The 19,245-nt window shown below is 34.9% G+C and overlaps 1 protein-coding gene across 30 annotated transcripts in view; it reads right to left on the bottom strand.

Annotated features, from left to right (window-relative positions):
* Positions 1-19,245, bottom strand: part of LOC146002413 (uncharacterized) — a 562,931-nt gene that overhangs the window by 423,926 nt on the left and 119,760 nt on the right. For all 30 annotated transcript variants that reach the window (XM_083140199.1, XM_083140200.1, XM_083140202.1 and 27 more), the window contains 9 exons: positions 15,024-15,086; positions 12,394-12,498; positions 8,952-9,023; positions 7,144-7,215; positions 6,553-6,618; positions 5,257-5,364; positions 4,115-4,186; positions 3,834-3,908; positions 668-730 (listed from right to left, as the gene is read on the bottom strand). In XM_083140199.1, coding sequence (XP_082996325.1) covers positions 668-730; positions 3,834-3,908; positions 4,115-4,186; positions 5,257-5,364; positions 6,553-6,618; positions 7,144-7,215; positions 8,952-9,023; positions 12,394-12,498; positions 15,024-15,086 — 696 coding nt within the window. The remainder of the gene's footprint in view (positions 1-667; positions 731-3,833; positions 3,909-4,114; positions 4,187-5,256; positions 5,365-6,552; positions 6,619-7,143; positions 7,216-8,951; positions 9,024-12,393; positions 12,499-15,023; positions 15,087-19,245) is intronic.

Raw genomic sequence — 19,245 nt, 5'->3', positions numbered from 1 at the left:
CGATTATTTCAGTGGCCACTGCCACCATCCTCGTTGGAACTTGCTACGCTGTTGCTTGGCATGCGTCTTTTGTTCGTACTTCTCTGGCTGCCGTCAGGTGCGCTGTTAGGTGCGCTGTGCATCTTGGTGCGTCGTCTGCTATTTCCGGGCGATAACTGCTGCAGTAGTGGAATCCAAGTGTGGTGCGCTTGCCCGCTATCGATGTTTAGTTCGTGCGGGAAGTGCATTATGGCATGCGTTTCCTTGATTTTGGTGTCTATGAGTGTGTGGGCAGTGTGTTTGACTCGAACCTTTTCAATTTTATGGCTATTGTATTTGATATGTCTAGCAGTGGGTTGGGCTTTTTTCGCATCTGCTAGGTGCTGTTGGATTCTTTCATTGACAGATCTGATGGACCTGCCGATGTAATGAGCCTTGCATTCACACTCTGCATCATATACACCTGGGTTGTCAAGGGGGGTACTTGATCATCTTATTGGTGTTTGAACTGTGAAATATGGCTTCCAAATATACAAAGTACGTTACATTTTCAATTATTTATCGTTTATTACTATTTTTACTCTAGAAAGTATTTTATCCTCTGAAATTTTCATGTTATATTTATTTATATCCCAATATATCTGTCAATCTACAAAGTACACTAGAAAGATGATGTAATAGATCTTACCTGCTACAAAAAAGGAATTATTCTGTAACGTAACCAAGAAGATGCGATGAACTTTCCAAAACTCTGGAATATAAAATATTTGTATTAGGAATGAAAATAAATTATTTATATTCAGAAGAACATGAAATTATGTTATGCTTTACTATATTAATTAACCTTAATAAACTTACTGCAGTCGATGTGCATGTTAAGTGGTTGCTTGAAGTTCCCATGTTTTAGTCTTAGCCTGAGCATGGACACACCTTGTAAGTCTCCCTTCACTTTCTTCATTTTCATCTAATCATCACTCATCTTCAGAGCCAGTATGGTCTAGTTGGTAGGGTGTCTGACTGCCACATGGGAGACCCATGTTCGATACCCAGGTTGCGTGACCTAAGCTCTGAATTTTTCCAGCCTTGTCCCTGCATGAAGCAGCTCAGAGCCTCAAATCAATGGGTACCTGTGGGCAACCATGGGGGGAGAGGGGGGGGGGGGGAAGTGGCTGGAGCATGGTGTGATCACATCAACTTCAAAATGGCAGAGATCGAGAATGTGTACCGCCCTACCCCACATCCCCTAAAATGTGCTATATGCACAGGAAACTTTACCTATCACTCATCCTCATTGTTACAATTATACAAAAAAAAGCAGCAAAATGACATTAAATATAAAAAATACAATACAACATGAAAATAACCTTGAGTAATTTCTTAAATGTTTGCATAACCACAGTTGCTTATAAGATTCTTTGTACAGCCAAAGGTTTAGGGTCCGTCACCAGATCCTTCTTCAGGGTTATCCGATGAAGTCACATTAAAAAGGTAAAAAAGTTTTAAAAAACTAAAAAAATGGCAAAAAGGATAAAGAGTATGAGGCAGTTTTTTAATTAAGTGACTTACACTTTTAGCCATTTGCTTTATGTTTATTAAACTATTTTCCCTTTTTAATGTGACTTCATTGGACAACCCTGAAGAAAGATCTTGCAGCAGACCCAAAACATTGGCTGTACAAAGAACCTTATAAGCCATCTTGTAAGTGAAATCTTTATTTTATCTTGGATAAAAACTCACTATCAGATTCTCTTATGTAAAAAAAAATAGAATGAAAAAAATTACATACAATAAGGAAAGTGCAATCTATATGCACAGGCACACAACAGCAGCAGCAACATCAATAAAAAACGTATCCACAGACATACATATGTTTACATATTCCTTACAATAATTAGGAATTTGTAATATGTATGTTGCTTAATCGGTTTCAGTGTTTTCTGCAATTACATGTATTGGACATGTGCCCAGCATAAGCCTGCAAAAATATATTAATTCTTTGCACCAACAAAAAAGGTTGCATCTTAAAAAAAACATATGTTGAAGATGATACATTGTGGATTTTGAGGGACAGTGAGTGAATTTCAAGTACAGAAAGCATTTTTTGTAAACCTACAATAATATATTTGGTCTTTTATGAATTAATTTGTAGGTCATGAAAAGCTGAGCAGATGCTGATTTTAGTTAAATAATAATTTACATCAAAATAAAATTATGAATAGTTTCGAGAGAAAAGGGCAAATACAAAAGAATATAAACACTAATGCAATATATTATTTAGGAGAAAAGAAAAGAAAACAAAGATAAGAGAATATCAAGAATCTCAATGCGTGGTGTAAAGCAAATAAAGTTTATTTAAACCGTAAGAAATGCCAGGCCGTAACATTTACCTGCTTGAAATCCCCAATACATTATAATTACATAATAGCAGGCACACAAATAGATAGGGCTGATTCAATAACAGATCTTGGTGTAGTGTTCGATGATAAATTATAGTTTTAGTCACACATCATCAAGACTGTTAATGAGGTGCATAGAAATATGGGGTTCATCATGAGAAGTGCAAAAGAATTTAATGAAAAATAACCTTTGTTATCACTATTGAACTTATATGTTAGACCCAAATTAGAGTACGCATCCATAGTGTGAAGTCCACAAACCAATAAACAAATTGATATTATTGAAAAGGTTCAAAATTAATTCATCCGTTATGTAACTTTTGCATACGCAAAGATGAAACCTTGTAAGGAATTACTTATTAGATTAGACACTGTCTCCCTTGTAAAGAGAAGAAACATACATCAGCTCCTTTTTCTTTTCAAACGTCTCAACAACAAGTTGCATTCTTCCTCTCTGCTTTCAAAATTAGATTTTTATGTCCCCCATCCAAAATTGTGATCAAGAAAGCAAGTCTTTGCAATTTCCCACACCCATACAAAACCTGCAGTAATGGTTCCCCTGCGAAGAATGTGTAGCTTGCATAATGACTGGTTAGAGAATGGCATACACCTGGATATATTTTCTAAATTTCCTGAGTACAAACGCAATTTAATGGACAACATTCTTATTTAATATCTTTTTATTTTTTTTTTCCTCTTTACTTTCTTTACATTTATGTGTGCATATACATACATACGTTTATGAATGCAATTGTGTAAAATTTGATTCATGTTTGATACAAGATAATGTATAAGGATGATATGTGTAACTTTTATATGTACCTTTTATGTTTGAAAATGTGTAAATTTTTTTTATGTATATATTAAACTCCAAATGCAAAAGAAAATACTGTACACTGTAAAAGGGCAGTTACCTGTTGTGCGCAGCATAATAAATAAATAAATAAATAAAAAAAAGAATGGTATGAAGTGAATCATCCTGAATATTTAGTAAAAAAAAAAACTTGCAAACTTTGTACTACCATCTTTTTTGTACTGAGGGGGAGAGCCTACATATGAGCCACGAGTGCATCCACACCTCCAGGCTTGAAACACGCAACGTGGTAACTTTTCCAACCCTCCCTTCAGCACTCTATAACTCCAAGTGGGTATTTTATTGGCCAGTGACCCCCCTTGCCCCATTAATGATGTACCTGAAAGTTTATGAATCTAATCAGAATGAAAGAAGGAGAAAATACAAATATGTTTGACGAGATTTGGAAGATCAGGAAAGACTAAACCAAATGGAAAACCAAAGTGAATCATACAGGAATCTTAACTCATGAAATCAAGAAAGTGATATAGCAGGAGATGGTGGTAGAGTAAAGCCTCTACCCTTCTCGGTTAGAAGAAGACGAAAAAAGGGCAATAAAGGAGGAATAACTGGATGTAGTATTAATATGAGTCTATTGTACTCACCAAGTGATGGTGCGGTGGTATTCCAAACATTTAACATAATCTGGGTGAAATACAGCCGGTCCTTATCACTCAGTGCTATTAAAAGAAAAAAAAATTGCAATGAGTCATCTTGCAATAATACAAAAATACAACACTTTACTAAAATTAATCATTAAAATTAACTAAAATTTAACAAAAATCAATGAAAGTATGTATATTACAATGTGAATATTGTAATTTTATGATAGAATATGATACATGTTCCACACTAATACATATCACCTAATAAATTAAATACGAACCTATCGATAACACTGAACTCTGCCAAATGTCAGTCACGTGTTGAATAAAACTTGACCTTCCTTCACCAACATCTGAAATAGAACAAAAGAAAAATATATAAGTGATCCTCTGTTTGCTAGCTATAGCTACTTACATTACTGCCAATATTATACATGTGGACTAATTGATGCCTAATTAGAATTGGATGAAATGTGAAACAACACACTGTGATGTTCATTTTTCATGTTTCTGAAAGGTGAGGTGAGTTTTCCTGCAATGTTTTGCCACAAAATGATGTAAAATGAACTGCAAATTGCCAAATAAACTATTAAACATGAAATTTAGAGTTTATTTATCGATGCTACACTTTCTGAAATCTGAATTATCCTGTGTTATGCAAATCACAGAAAATTGATTAATTCTGCCGTAAATATTTGAGAAGCAAAACATGGACTTCATTACAAGGGAATAAACTTCAGTCTCTGATAACTAGATAAGTGCACTATTTTAAGGGAAATGTTTATTTTGTGTAATAAGTGTAGTTTTTAAATCAAATTTAAGGTTGTATTAATAATTTTAACACCAAAATTACATTTTACATACCGCTTTTGATCCCAAAATGCACCAGTTTTTGTACTGAAATTTGGTCTTCTATTCTCCATAAATATATGGCTTTAATTATCATTTATATTTATTGTGTGCAACTTGAAATTGTTAGTGTTCAAGTAGTATCAAGTAGATAAGTTGGTATAAAATGGTACTGGTACAGTGAGTTGTATAAGTATTAACATGCAAATTGACCATCACCATATTCATGCACTTTATTTTACCCAATAAAAGCTTCAAGAATTGAAACAAAATGCCAAACAAGCTGCATTAACATACGTAAAAATCAACTCCTTGAAAACACAGGTTGCCACAGAAAAAATAATGAAAATCGCAATGGACAATTTGACAAGGAATACTTATGCACCCCACTGTACATTGGTATCAGTTTAATGCTACTAATAGTTTAGCAATTTCAGTAACTACTCCTACAGTTGTAACTTGGTTGTTGTTGCTTTGGTGTGAAACCCCAGTGCCACCTGCCAGTTCAGTCTAAAAGCTCCCATAGCATAACAAATCATTATTAAGTTATTTTAGTATTGAAATCTAAACTAACCTGCAATTTCTTTTGAAAGGAAGAAAAATCTAGTGAGCAGTCCTGCAAATTCCTGCTGCTTGTCGTACGTCCATATCTTTGCCAGCTCATTGAGTTGCTGGCTTGTTGCTGTAGAAACAAAACAATAATGTGAAGAAAAAATTCAACAAAGAAATCCATAACTGAAATGCTTTCAAAAAACAATGTTTGAGAGCAGAAAGGCGCAAAATTCTACCATTTAACTACTTTTTGTGATTATATGCAAAGTGGAGAAAAACTTTGGCTGTGGTAGATACCATGAAAACAAGTAACTTACCTTATAAACATTACCTTGAAAGTGCTTATAGTTTCACAACTTTAAGCATTTAAAAACATCCTGTATGTATGCAACTCAACACAATAAATGATGATGCCAATCTAACTTCTATGGGTGCAAGTTACCACAGGTGTCTATTGTAAACAGCAGCAGCTTTAAAGCAATAGCACGGAAGATTTAACAAAACAATAGCCAAACAGGAATAATGACACTCAATGATGGCGATTAGAGGGGGGCATGGGAGCCCTTGCCCCCTTCCCTTCCACCCAGTATTGGTTTGATTTGATTTGATTATAAAATTTTGGGTGCATCAGCACTTAGGATATCTTGCACCAGTCACATTATAAGGGGTTCAGCCCCTTACCATTACTGATAACAACTCTAGAGTTGCATAAATAAAATCCTAAAATATTGTTAGGATTTTGCATTCTGTTAAAATAAGGACAAAAAACAGAACACACACAAAATTATACTGGCCATAGTGCCAGTCGCCAGAGCCTTGTTCGTCTGCAAAATGCAGTCCAGGGTGTACTATGTGGAAGTGAGGTTGTCTTTTGGACACCTACGTGGAAGGTTCCAGTTTTGGAACCCAATTGCCACCACTGATGATACTTCCATCTTACATATGATGTTTTTACTATGTTGACAATACATGACATGAACTCATACCAACTTTTAAAATTACAGTATTAATGCACTCCCTCATTATGCACAAAATGAATACAAATTATACTCTGCCATCATGGCAGTCACTATAGTATTGAATTTTGGAATATCGAAAGTCTCTCCATAATTTCATGCATGAATCATCATGATTAGAATAAATGAATTAGATGAATTAGATGAAAGAACAAACAAAATTAAATATTTTTGTCATGAACCTGAGACTTCAAACTAGACTCTTCATTAATGACACTTCGAGTCATGGTACACATGCTTTGGTCACTGAAATAGCAAATTCAGACCATCAACAAAACAGATAATAATATGAAATATATTACCTGGGACAATCATAATCCTATATTTCTGTAGTATAAGCTTAATAGATGCCTCTAGCTTGTCAACCTCTGAAAATAATATACACAGCTTTATGAAGAAATATATTATACTTGCAAGAGAATAAATTACACATCTCTAAGATTTCCATATACTAGCAAGATCATTGAAATTAAGCAATTTGAAAAAGAAAATAATTATGAGAAAAGTAATTATTTTATAAATAAGACAGCTCCATCAAGATATGTTTAAAACTGCAAATTCTATCTTTCATAATATAGGCCTCCCTGATGGTGCAGGGGTAGCATCCTTGCCTTATAATCAAGGAGTCCAGAGTTCAATACCCGGTGGAGGCACATAGTGGTTTGGATACCACTTTAAACTGTAGGTCCAGTCCAGATTAGCCTCACTGTGCATATAGTGGACTTAAAACACCAAATCAATTTTATAATATAGCTTGAAATATATGAAAAGTTTCAATAAAAAATGTTTTATATAATAACTTTTGATCAAGATCATAAGAAGTGTTAGTTAATCAACAATAATGAAAAAAACAATAATTTATAATTGTAAATTACTTCTTTAATAGTACTTACTTATTTCAGCCCCATTATTCATCCAATGAGATAATCCTGCATTTATAAAGCTTTCTAGTCCTGCTCTATCACCTGAAAATAAATATTAAAAATGTTAGACTCAAATAGAAATTGTAGGTTTTGAGGTGGTTCTCTGGTTACCAGCCAGGTCAGATTAGAAACACACTGCTACAGAATGTATACAGTTTTCTGGGAAGTCCCCGTATCCATACTTGCATGTATCCTGTTTCCACCACATTGAAAATTGGCCAGTAGTGATGTTTGTTTTTGGGCTATTTTCACTAGGTTTTAAACAGTGCGTGGTTTTTAGTTGTTGAGTGTATCAAGTTTGCATTCATTTTGATGCAAGTCAAAGCTAGTCTTGAAAATTATAATTTATTTTGGTAAATACAATTAACAAAAGAGACTCAATGACAGGGTAGTGGTAATGCTGCCACGTTGTAGTTAAGGGGTTCTAGATTTGATCCCCACTGCGGGCAAATTACTCAGTGGTTTAAATCACAATTTAAAACATAGATATACTCTCGATTAATTTACCTGAGCAAAAATTTGGGGGTTAAATTTATACAAGTTAGTTGCCCTTGTATCTTAAATAATGCATGTAACACAATATTTGAATGGAGTTTTTGGCAGAAACAAGAATAAGTTACTGACAAAGTGTGTAACTAAAAATAACTCGTTTAAAACATTTTATCACTTTTGTATATATGAAAAGGATGTACATGTTTAAAATACTTAAAGTAAATTCTTTACAGCATTTAAACCCTGTTCAAGGTGAGATATTTACAATTTTAGTGCACCATATTAATTGAGAATATAGAGAGCATATATGCACTTAGTTCTTGATGTAGATTTTTACTGTGAAACTAGCCCCTATCATCAAAGGCTGGTGAAAATAGCACCTTATGCTCTTCTCACCACCTGATGAGTGTAGACCTGCCCACTTTCTTTTAATTTATAGCATAAATTCCCCAAGCCCTTTCTATTCAATAATCAACTTTTCAGGTGGCAAACATGAATCATTTACCCACATAGCAAGGGTTCAAAAAAAAAATTAGAGCATTGAGTGCAATATCAATTCACTTCCAGAGGGAGTTGAAGTGAATTTTTCTTGGTCATATGCAGAGAAATTGTAATTATCGAAGAAAAAAAAATCAAGTTTTTAGTGTATGAATGTAAAAGTTATGGCCTGTACATACTTGACAACATTTTATTCAATATGAAGATTTGTACCCCAAAAAAAACATTAAAATTAGGGTTGGGCCGATATGAAATTTTGGCCGATACTGATAAAGTTCCGATATAAAATTTACCGATACCGATATTCTACTGATCCGATATAAAATTCCAAATCGTCCTTGAAGAACCTGAATGGTTCATTGACCTCCTTAAGAAATGTGTGTTTCGAGGTGACTGTAGTGCAAAAGTAGTTGTATATTTAGACATTTACTTTTTAAAAAGTAGAGCATGGAGATTATTGATAAATTATATCAAAATAGCAGAATTTTGCACTAAATTATAAGATATTTACAGGTATATTAGTAATTTTACCGATAAACCGATACACATATATTGGCCGATACCAATAGAGTACCAATTAATCTGTCCCATTCCTAATTAAAATAAATCTATTTTATGGACAAATTACATGAGAAAATAATAAATTTTGAAGGAAAAATAAAATACAAAAAGTTCACATCCTTAGCTGTTGAACTTATCCATCAACAAGACAAGAAAATAAGTGGAAGAGATAGGTAGTTTTTAAAACAAAGAATTTTCTTCAAGAACAAATGAAATCAAATGCTTACCTGGTTGAGTTGAGAAGGCAAGCCAAATATTACGCAGCATGGCAATATACATATTTTTTCCTTGCTCTTTGTCTGAAAATTAAGCATAAGTTAATTTTTACGATTCTTGGAAAATTTCACATTAATTACTAAATTAAACCTTCCAACAACACCTTGCATGATTATTTCTAAATACACTAAAATGAGTATCTAAATTAACACAGTATTATAGCTGTAACAAAAAGTTATTCTCACCGATGAGAACTGTAGTTATGCCTTATGGCAGGGGTGGCCAACGCGTCGACCGCGGTCTACCAGTCGACTGGCAAGCCGCGAGAGGTAGCCCGTGGTGCTCTGTCATATCATAGGGATGTTGTTATACATCGTCACAAAACATTTTATTGCTTACCACTCTTATTTTCAACTGTTGTATCAGGAAAAGAGCTTTGTTGTAACAATTAATTTCTTTCTTTGTTGAATCACATAATAATTAACCAAAAAAAAATGTAAATATTCTTTGCCTTCTCCGTTTGGACCGCTTGAGAGTAGCAGTAATGTCATATGAGCTGCAACATGATAAACTAATTGGTGGAATGCAGTGTCCAGTGTCTGGAAACAAGTGAACTGACTGTTGAAAAGTACAAAATAGTTGTGTAATTTTTTTACTGATGCCCAGCAACAAGTGAAATACTTTTGTTAAAATGAGTGTTTATGAAAGAATAAAATTGTAGTAATTATGTTTATTAGTTTTTCTTGTATGTACACATTGCTTGCATTGTAGAATTACTTTCCTGTAGTTTACGGTTATTACAAGCATAAGAAAACAAAAAGAATCAGTTATATTATTTTTATGTCAGATAATTTTTTTTTATCTGAAATAAAAATAATAATGTGATCTATTTTTTTTTTATCTGAAATAAAAATAAAAGACTGCTTCTTTTCACAGTTAAGTTGCTATATTACAACAATATAACATTAACAACATCCATTATATAATGGATTCTTTTTGTTCAAAAAATTGCTAACCATTGTTATAACTGTATCTTTAATCAAAATGAAAATAAATGTCTGATAAAGGGAGCGTGTGTTCTCCTGAAACGTCACAACGAAAAACTGTTTTCTTATGCTTGTAATAACCGTAAACTACAGGAAAATAATTATGTTTATGTAAAAAAAAAAAAAAAATACCTTCTCATTAAAAGGATGAAAAGATTCTAATGATGAACGTGTAAAACAGGTGCCAGACCCACAGTACTGAAGCCAAAACTTATTTAATAAATAAATACATAAAATAAAATAATCAATGTCAATTTTATGGTATTGGCCGTTTGCTTACTTTTTTAGGCTTTCGTAATTAGGTCTAATAAGATAAGTAGACCGCCAGCGATTCTTGAAATGTAAAGTAGCCCTCAAACCACAAAAGGTTGGCCACTGCTGCCTTATGGTATGAAAAAGTTTTCCCATTATGCAACATGTTTGGAATGTTAGTGTGCACTTAACTGTACGTACAGTCATATATATTCCTATCCATACTCAGAACCCCAGTGTTATTTTCTTTCTTTGCATGAACTGATTGGTATCACTAGTGAGCCTGAGTGTGTTCTGGGTAGTTGGAAGAGAGTGTCTGCAGTTACAGATCTCCCTGTAAAGAATACGACAAAGTTGCTCTTGTGGTACTGTAAATTGTTTATGAATTGTTTATTGAAGAAAATTTTGAAGATCCCAGGTAGAAATGTCTCTTGGTTCCAATTGAAATTTCAATTGAATTAAATTGGTTTTAATTGGAAGGAATTCGGTTCAATTGGATGCCCAATAAAGGTATCAGAATGAATTGGTTTCAATTGGAATTTCAACTGAAGCCAATTGGAAACGCAGGACAATTTCCAATAGCTGAATTGTATCCAATTGTAAGTTTATATATATTGTAGAATCAATATGTTATAGATTCATTTATTGACTCAAAGCATACATAGTGTAATTCTTTACAACACATTTCCTGTGATTTCATTGGAAAAACAGCACATTTGAACTGAATTTCTTCTGAATTCTAATGCATACTACTGAAGTCAGATTTATCTTAATGAATAAGTGAAAATAACTTTCTCTTAAGATTTAACTCAACCTTAAATTAGCTAGTAGTTGGAATAAATGTTCGTTCTTGATTTTTCAATGTGGAATTTCCATTGTTATTCTTATGTCTGTGTAATGCAATTGGAAAAATGAGCAATATTTTGATCAACTTAGTCAACCTCCACAGTATTTTGTTTGTTTATCACTTTTTCAAGTGTTGTGGGTCAGATTCTTTGATTAACCTAATTTTTGCCTGTTTTCACATGCATATAAGAATAACATGTCAACTTATGACTGAAACAGTATGTTTTTCGATTTTCTATAAGCATGTTAAACACAATGAAGCTACAGACTTAAAAAAAAGTGTTCATATACAAATTTATACAAGCACAATAAATTACAAGAGCAATACTCTTTTAAAAAGTAACACAGTGGTATGATTATATGTTCAAATATTTTATAACTTTCTACATTACATATTTAAATTTCCTGGTCTTGACAAACACCATGTTACAAAGAGTCCTGGGTTTGATACCCTGTGAAGCTATATAAATTTTAAACTGTGGTCCAGTGAACTTCAATCTCAAACACACCATGCTACACTACATCCCAGGAGTCTGTAAAGTCTGCACATAACAGTATAGAAAGGGAGAACGCCAGTGCGATGAACACAACAGTGCACACTGCTGTAAACAGCTGGTAGTTACAATTGCTCCTTCCATGCATTACCTTTCTGTATCATGTGTTCAATGGCTGAGCTATCTCGAGTCACTACTTGCATAGAGGACTTGTTATCGTTTACTTGCACCACAGACTCCTGGGACAGTGTATAGAATTTTATCTTGAATTCACATTTTAAGCTATTTCATCTCAGTCACATGAAGAACACATAATTGCAGTTGCTCTGAAAATATTGACCTGATTTATCACAACAATTCTTATTTATTGTATATATTTGTTATATACTTATTAGATATAATAGAAATAAAACACCAATGCATGATAGCAAACGAAACAAAAACAAAAGACCAACAACTTCAAATTTTCAGGCAATTTATATATATATGAAAAAAAGTATGTTAACCAGTGGTAAACCAGATAACATGGGAGAATACGTCACTGCATAATTGAGATTACGCTGCATATGCTACATCAATAACTTTTAATTTTTAATTATATACGCAACTTTATCCAAATGCTGTTTGAATGTGACATGTAATTGTGTAAGATTAAATGTAAATGTTTCATTGTTAAACATTAGGTATTATTAATAATATTAAAAGGCCAATAAAATTAATATCACCTTCATTAGAACTACTGCATAAAAAAAACCTTGCCAAATCATTATACTTTAAAATTCAATATTTCATTCATACCAATTACTGAAACTTACTTGGAGCAAGTTTAGTGGAAGTCCAGACATTAAGTATATGGTCCACAATCATCCGCTGCTGTTGCGGAAGTTCATGAATGTCAGCAACTGTTGTATTTTGCATCTCTAAAAAAAGCAAAAAATGAAATGTATTTTCAACTGCTGTAAGTCAATCCCTTGCACATTTGAAACCACAATGCATTGTGTGAAAACTAGACAGACATAACCCCAAATTATTACATTTACAGGAGAGAAAATAATGTATTCTTATGAATATGTCTGACTAAAATAAAAAAAAATGTAAATTAGAGATACGTCAATTTGACTCCAAATAGAGGTCTTTAGAGGAGATACGTTAAAACTGAAAAACGTTCCTCTGGCTCTCTCACATAAATGATTAAAAGAACAAGAGAGCAAGCCAGACAGATTATGGTGATGACGAATTGGCAAAAGTTGCTGTGGTGGTCTAGTCGATAGCTGACTGCCACGCAGGAGACCCAGGTTCGATTCCCAGTGTGGGTGATCTAAGATCAGAATTTTTCCGGCTCACCCAGCCTCAAATCAATGGATACCTGGGGGCAACCCAGGGTAGTCCAGAGCATGGTGCTGATCACATCACCTCCAAAATGGCAGAGATCAAGAATGTGTGGGGCCTACCCCCATATCCCCTAAATGTGCCTTCATGGCACGGTGCTATATGAACGGGGAACTTTACCTTACCTTCACCTTATAAATTGACAGAGACTTTGTTAAATGAATTCTGGAACTTAGAATGCAAGAGATCTGAATGGGAAAGATCATGAACTAGTGAGAGAGATTAAGAAAACAAAAATGAAATACTTAGCACTGACAGAAACAAAGAAGAAAGGCAATGGAATTGAAGAACTTCATGAAAACTTTCTTCGGTTCTACAGTGGAGTACCAAAATAAGAAAGAGTAAGGATAGGAGTGACATATGATATGTACGGATAGAAAGGAACATATCAAGGAATGGAAATATATAAATGAGAGAATAATGACCATAGACATTTTAGAACAGAAAGAAGAATTAACTTTAGTAATAGCATATGCCCTGAATAAAGATGAAACTTCAAACAATAAAGATCAGGTTTCTGCATTGGATTGGTGAAATCCTCAAGTGACATTCAACATTTGTTGCTTGTCACTTCTGTGTGAAATCTCCCTAAGATGCACACAGAAAGTTCGTGAAACATGAGAAAACTTGGCATCAAGTGTCCTGTAATATTACAATCAATAAAGAACAAATTGATTGTCTTTAAAAAATGACCAGAAATAGCACAAGGAATGAAGAGGTGCAATTGCTTTCAAAGGTAGAATTGTAATGCAGCAAGTTGCCTAGGCTTTATGAAACCTAATGCAGAACTATTTTAACATTTACATTACCCAACAATTAGTGTGTCCAGGAGAAAAACCTGAAAATTCACATCTTCCTGTTTTTTCAAGAAAACAAATCAAATTTTCGAGACTCACTATTTGTCCCCTGTGTACCATTTTTAAACATTCACATTTCTCAGGACTTACCAAGTTTTTCGCCTGTACAGTTGCATCATACAAATCTACACTGATGGAGCTATTTAATGCCATCGACAATAGAAAATCGATAAAATTGGAGTTATCAGATTTTTACCCTGCACTCTTCAATTGTAATTAAGTTCTGCTTTATAATGAGTTTTAACTCATGAACAAATATTCATATAATTAAGGAGAAATATAAAATATATTAATGAATTCAATAACATACTACTATTGTTTTACATTTAAAATTAAATTGTTTCCCACAATCCTAGCACTAAAAAAAATTAAAGAGTTCAAATAAATTACAGAATGATCTGACAGAAGACACTAATATGAACCTCTTGAAGATAAACAATTGTTACGAAATAAAAGTGTGATGGGGAAATTGTGATAAATTCAGAATTTGGCTTGAAGAAAACCTTGTGGAATTTAGTAAGAATATGTAGGGTCTGGCAATATATATCTACAGTAACATAATACAGCTAATGTAAAGCAACATAGTGGTAATTGATAAATCCCATAATGCCCTTTGTAAAACAATAACACAACACTGCTCACTTCATCTATTTTTTTTGAAAATCACGATCAGTTAGATAGTCACATTCCATGTTATACACTCACGGAGTCAACCAATGAAATTACTTTACAGACCCAGCATTTTGGGTGGAATGGGCTGGACTTTTTCCCGAATTCTTCTCTTCAGGGTATCTAAGTTAGGGATACGTGTTCAAAAACCAGACTCTTGAGGTACCCCCAGAGAAAGAAATCACTGTCAGTCAGTGTGTGCTGTGCAGCTACTATACATTACTTTTAAAATACGCCTCTACCACAAAAGCAGGGTGTTCAGGATCCAACACTACGTTGCTACAGAAATGACATCCTTCATGCTTTTACCTGGAATGCTGGGTTTCATCCCTATTGTGAGGCTGTAGAGAATATCAACCTTTGAAAGTGGTAGATATATATTGGTGGACTCTGTATCATTATGAAAAAGCAATACTCTATATGCCTCTGATATTTCGATCATGTAGCGTGATGTCAAGTATATTCATATATAAACAACAATAATGTGTGCAATTAAGTAGTTATGAAATTTATTTGTAAATGTAACTTACGTAACTTGACTATCACTTCAGTGCTAATTATTTTGGATATGATATTCATTATCTCCCTTCGACCTAAAAGAAATAAATGATTGAATAAGCTGAACATCATAAATAAATAATTTGTGAAATTAACCCAATTGCTAAAATTTACAAATGTAAAAAATAAATATTTGAGTAGAAGTATATGTTGATTTTAATCTGACCTTGGCACTTAGGTAGCTATGCTGAAATATATTGATATGAGACTTGGGTGAAACTTTGTCAAGATTTGAAAATGTATTTCAAATACATTCCCGATTGACTTGGTGCTTTGTGGAATGCACCAGTGGGAGCTAGGAAAACATTGCCTTCAGTCTGAGGTGACAAGAGCTGGCAGAGATCATGCAATGACAAAACTTGTCCAGTTGATAGGCATAAAAGATCAGTTCATTGCAGTCCTACGAAGGTACTTCCAATTCCATCCTTACTATGTAACAGTTGGGCTGAAAAGTTCGTAGGCTAACATAGTAAAAAATATTTTTTTGACAAAATTCGATTTTATTATTCAATATAGTTGCCTTCGAGGGCGATACAACGATTATAGCGGTCATACAATTTTTCGATGCCATTTTTATAGTACGATTTCTCTTTAGCCTCAAAATAGGCCTCAGTTTCGGCGATTACCTCTTCATCAGTGCTAAATTTCTTTCCAGCGAGCATTCTTTTAAGGTCTGCAAACAGGAAAAAGTCACTGGGGGCCAGATCTGGAAAATATGGTGGATGGGGAAGCAATTCGTAGTCTAATTCATATAATTTTGCCATCGTTTTCATTGATTTGTGACACGGTGCATTGTCTTGATGAAACAGCACTTTTTTCTTCTTCAAATGGGGCCGTTTTTTCGTGATTTCATCCTTTAAACGCTCCAACAACGCTATGTAATAATCGCTGTTGATGGTCTGGCCCTTTTTGAGGTAATCGATGAATATAATACCATGCGCATCCCAGAATACTGATGCCATAACCTTGCCAGCCGACTGTTGCGTCTTTCCACGCTTTGGATTCGGTTCATCATGTGCAGTCCACTTGGCTGACTGTCGATTGGACTATGGAGTGTAGTTATGGAGCCATGTTTCATCCATTGTAATATATCGACGGAAAAATTCGTGTTTATTCCGGTTGAATATCGCTAAACATTGCTCCGAATCATCAAAACGTTGTTGCTTTTGATCGATTGTGAGCACGCGCGGCACCCATTTTGCACACAGCTTTCGCATGTTCAAATATTCATGCACAATATGTCCAACACATTCCTTTGATATTTGTAAAGTCTCAGCTATCTCAATCAACTTCACTTTACGATCATTTAAAATTATTTTGTGGACTTTTTTGATGTTTTCGTCGGTAACAGCCTCTTTGGGGCGTCCACTGCGTGCATCGTCTTCGATGCTCATTTCGCCTCGTTTAAATTTAGCAAACCACTTCTCAACGGTTGATTTTCCTGGTGCAGAATCCGAATAATGTTTATCAAGCCAAGCCTTGGCTTCAACAGTATTTTTTTTCGCCAAAAAGCAATGCTTTATTAACACACGAAATTATTTTTTATCCATTTTTTCACAATAACAAAAGCTGCTTCACTCACAATGCTATATCTCACGAACTAATTATCCGGCAGCTGTGAAATTTATACACGTATCTTTTGAAGGTTAGTACTAAGTAAAAATCACATGGATTTAATTCTAGTAACGCCATCTATGAGTCAGTCTACGAACTTTTCAGCCCAACTGTTATGTTTCCTGTCTCATGGATTGGGCTTAAGCCCTCAATCAGCCAGCAGAAATGTTTATCTGAATCACTGCATAATCATCGCAGATATTATGCAAATTTTATTTTGCAAGAAAGTGGGATGCAACCATTATGTGAAACTTTTTTTAAAAAAGTTATTGTGCCACTATTACCAGTACCTAAAAATAATTTATTACTAAACTGTCTTTGGAGCAAGATTAGAGTGCACACAATACTCATGAATGTATGTTAAAATTGAATAGTTCAAATCAACACATATATTTTCTTCATAACACTTTAATGAACATTTCTCTAACACATGAGCAGTTATTGATTAGGGATGGCCAAACGGATCCGGATCCGAAAAATCCGGATCCATTCGGATCCGGATCTGGATCCAAAAGTTACGGATCCGGATCCGGATCCGAAAGTTTCGGATCTGGATCCGGATCGGAGAGTTCCGGATCCGCGGATCCGGATCCGAAAGTTACGGATCTGGATCCGGATCCGAGAGTTCCGGATCCGCGGATCCGGATCCGGGTCTGACAGTTTCGGATCTGGATCCTGATCCGAGAGTTCCGGATCCGCAGATCCGGATCCGGGTCTGAAAGTTTCGGATCCGGATCCAAAAATTTCGGATCCGGGTCCGAAAGTTTCGAATCTGGATCCGTATCCGAAAATCCGGATCCGGATCCGAGAGTTTCGTATCTCAATCCCATTATAATATTACCACACCTTAGTCCTACAAGAATTTTTTTCAAGTGTTGTTCCTAAAATACTTTGCTACGCATCGGCTAACACACTCGTGCACAAATGTCCGAAGTGATTTTGTAAATGCCATTGAAACGAATATGTATTCATTCGAATGTATTGGAAATGAAAACACACATAAATGTGAGACATTCCATTCCAGGATGAAACCTTTAACACATATAACAAGATAGAAATGTTATACAAAAATTATACAATTGTTCTACAGTTACAGTTTTACAAACATTATAATATATGCAGTGTTAAATAATTACAAAGTGTAAGACTAACAAGGGAGGTTATCTAAGTGTCCCCCTCCGATTTCCATGAAACTTGGCAGTATAGTGGGGCCCAAAGGAAGAATTACGTGTTTTTTTGTTTCAGCTAAAAAACTGTTTTAGGGGGCAAAACCCCCTCAAATGTCAAGATGAGGACAAATTGAAGTGAGGATCTGACCCCTGTGTCTTTCCAATTTCCATGAAACTTGGCAGGTGTATAGTGGGGCCCAATGGAAGAAATAAGTGTTTTTTTTTGTGTTTTGTGTTTTGTTTGAGGGCAAAACCCCCTCAAATGTCAAGATGAGGACAAATTGAAGTGAGGATCGGACCCCTGTGTCCCCCTCCGATTTCCATGATACTTTGTAGGTGTGTGTATAAACGGGCCCAAATGAAGAAATACGTGTTTTTTTTGTTTCGGCTAAAAAACGATTTTAGGGGGCAACCCCCCCTCAAATGTCAATATGAGGACAAATTTAAGTGGGCATTTGATTTGTGTGTCCCCCTCCTATTTCCATGAAACTTGGCAGGTGTATAGTGGGCCCCAAAGGAAGAAATACATGTTTTTTTTTTGTTTCAGCTAAAAAACGGTTTTACAGTGCGAAACCCACTGAATTGTCAAGATGAGGACAAATTGAAGTGGGGATCTGACCCCTGTGTCCCCCTCAGATTTCCATGAAACTTGGCAGGTGTGTGTATAAACGGGCCCAAATGAAGAAATACGTGTTTTTTTGTTTCGGAAAAAAAATTGTTCTAGGGGGCAACTTCCTCTCAAATGTCAAGATGACGACAAATTGAAGTGGGGATCTGACCCCTGAGTTCCCCTCCGATTTCCATGAAACGTGGCAGGTGTATAGAGGGGCCCGAAGGAAGAATTACGTGTTTTTTTGTTTGAGCTAAAAACTGTTTCAGGGGGCAAAATCCCCTCAAATGTCAAGATGAGGACAAATTGAAGTAAGGATCTGACCCCTGTGTTCCCCTCCGATTTTCATGAAACTTCGCAGGTGTATAGAGGGGCCCAAAGGAAGAAATACGTGTTTTTTTGTTTCGGCTAAAATACTGTTTTAGGGGGCAAAACCCGCCTCAAATGTCAAGATTAGGACAAATTGCCGTTGGAATCATCTGACCCCTGTGTCCCCCTCCGATTCCCATGAAATTTGACAGGTGTATAGTAAGTAAGTGTATTAATTAATTACAAATCGCGCACGCGAGCACACACACTATATATATGTGTGTGTATGTATATTATATATATATGTATATTAGCAGGTAACAATATGTTATAAGCACATTCTTACTTTCCAAAGAAGCGCATGTGGGATGGCAAAACGGATCCGGATCCGAAAATTCCGGATCCGGATCCAAAAGTACCGGATCCGGATCTGAAAGTACCGGATCCGAAAGTTTTGGATCCGGATCCGAAAATTCTGGATCCGGACCCGAA

This window comes from Lepisma saccharinum, chromosome 18 (genome assembly GCF_977018435.1).
Source record: "Lepisma saccharinum chromosome 18, izLepSacc3.1, whole genome shotgun sequence".
Classification (NCBI taxonomy): domain Eukaryota; kingdom Metazoa; phylum Arthropoda; class Insecta; order Zygentoma; family Lepismatidae; genus Lepisma; species Lepisma saccharinum.
The sequence above is the reverse complement of the archived record's forward strand: the minus strand, read 5'-3'. Positions and strand labels throughout refer to the sequence as shown.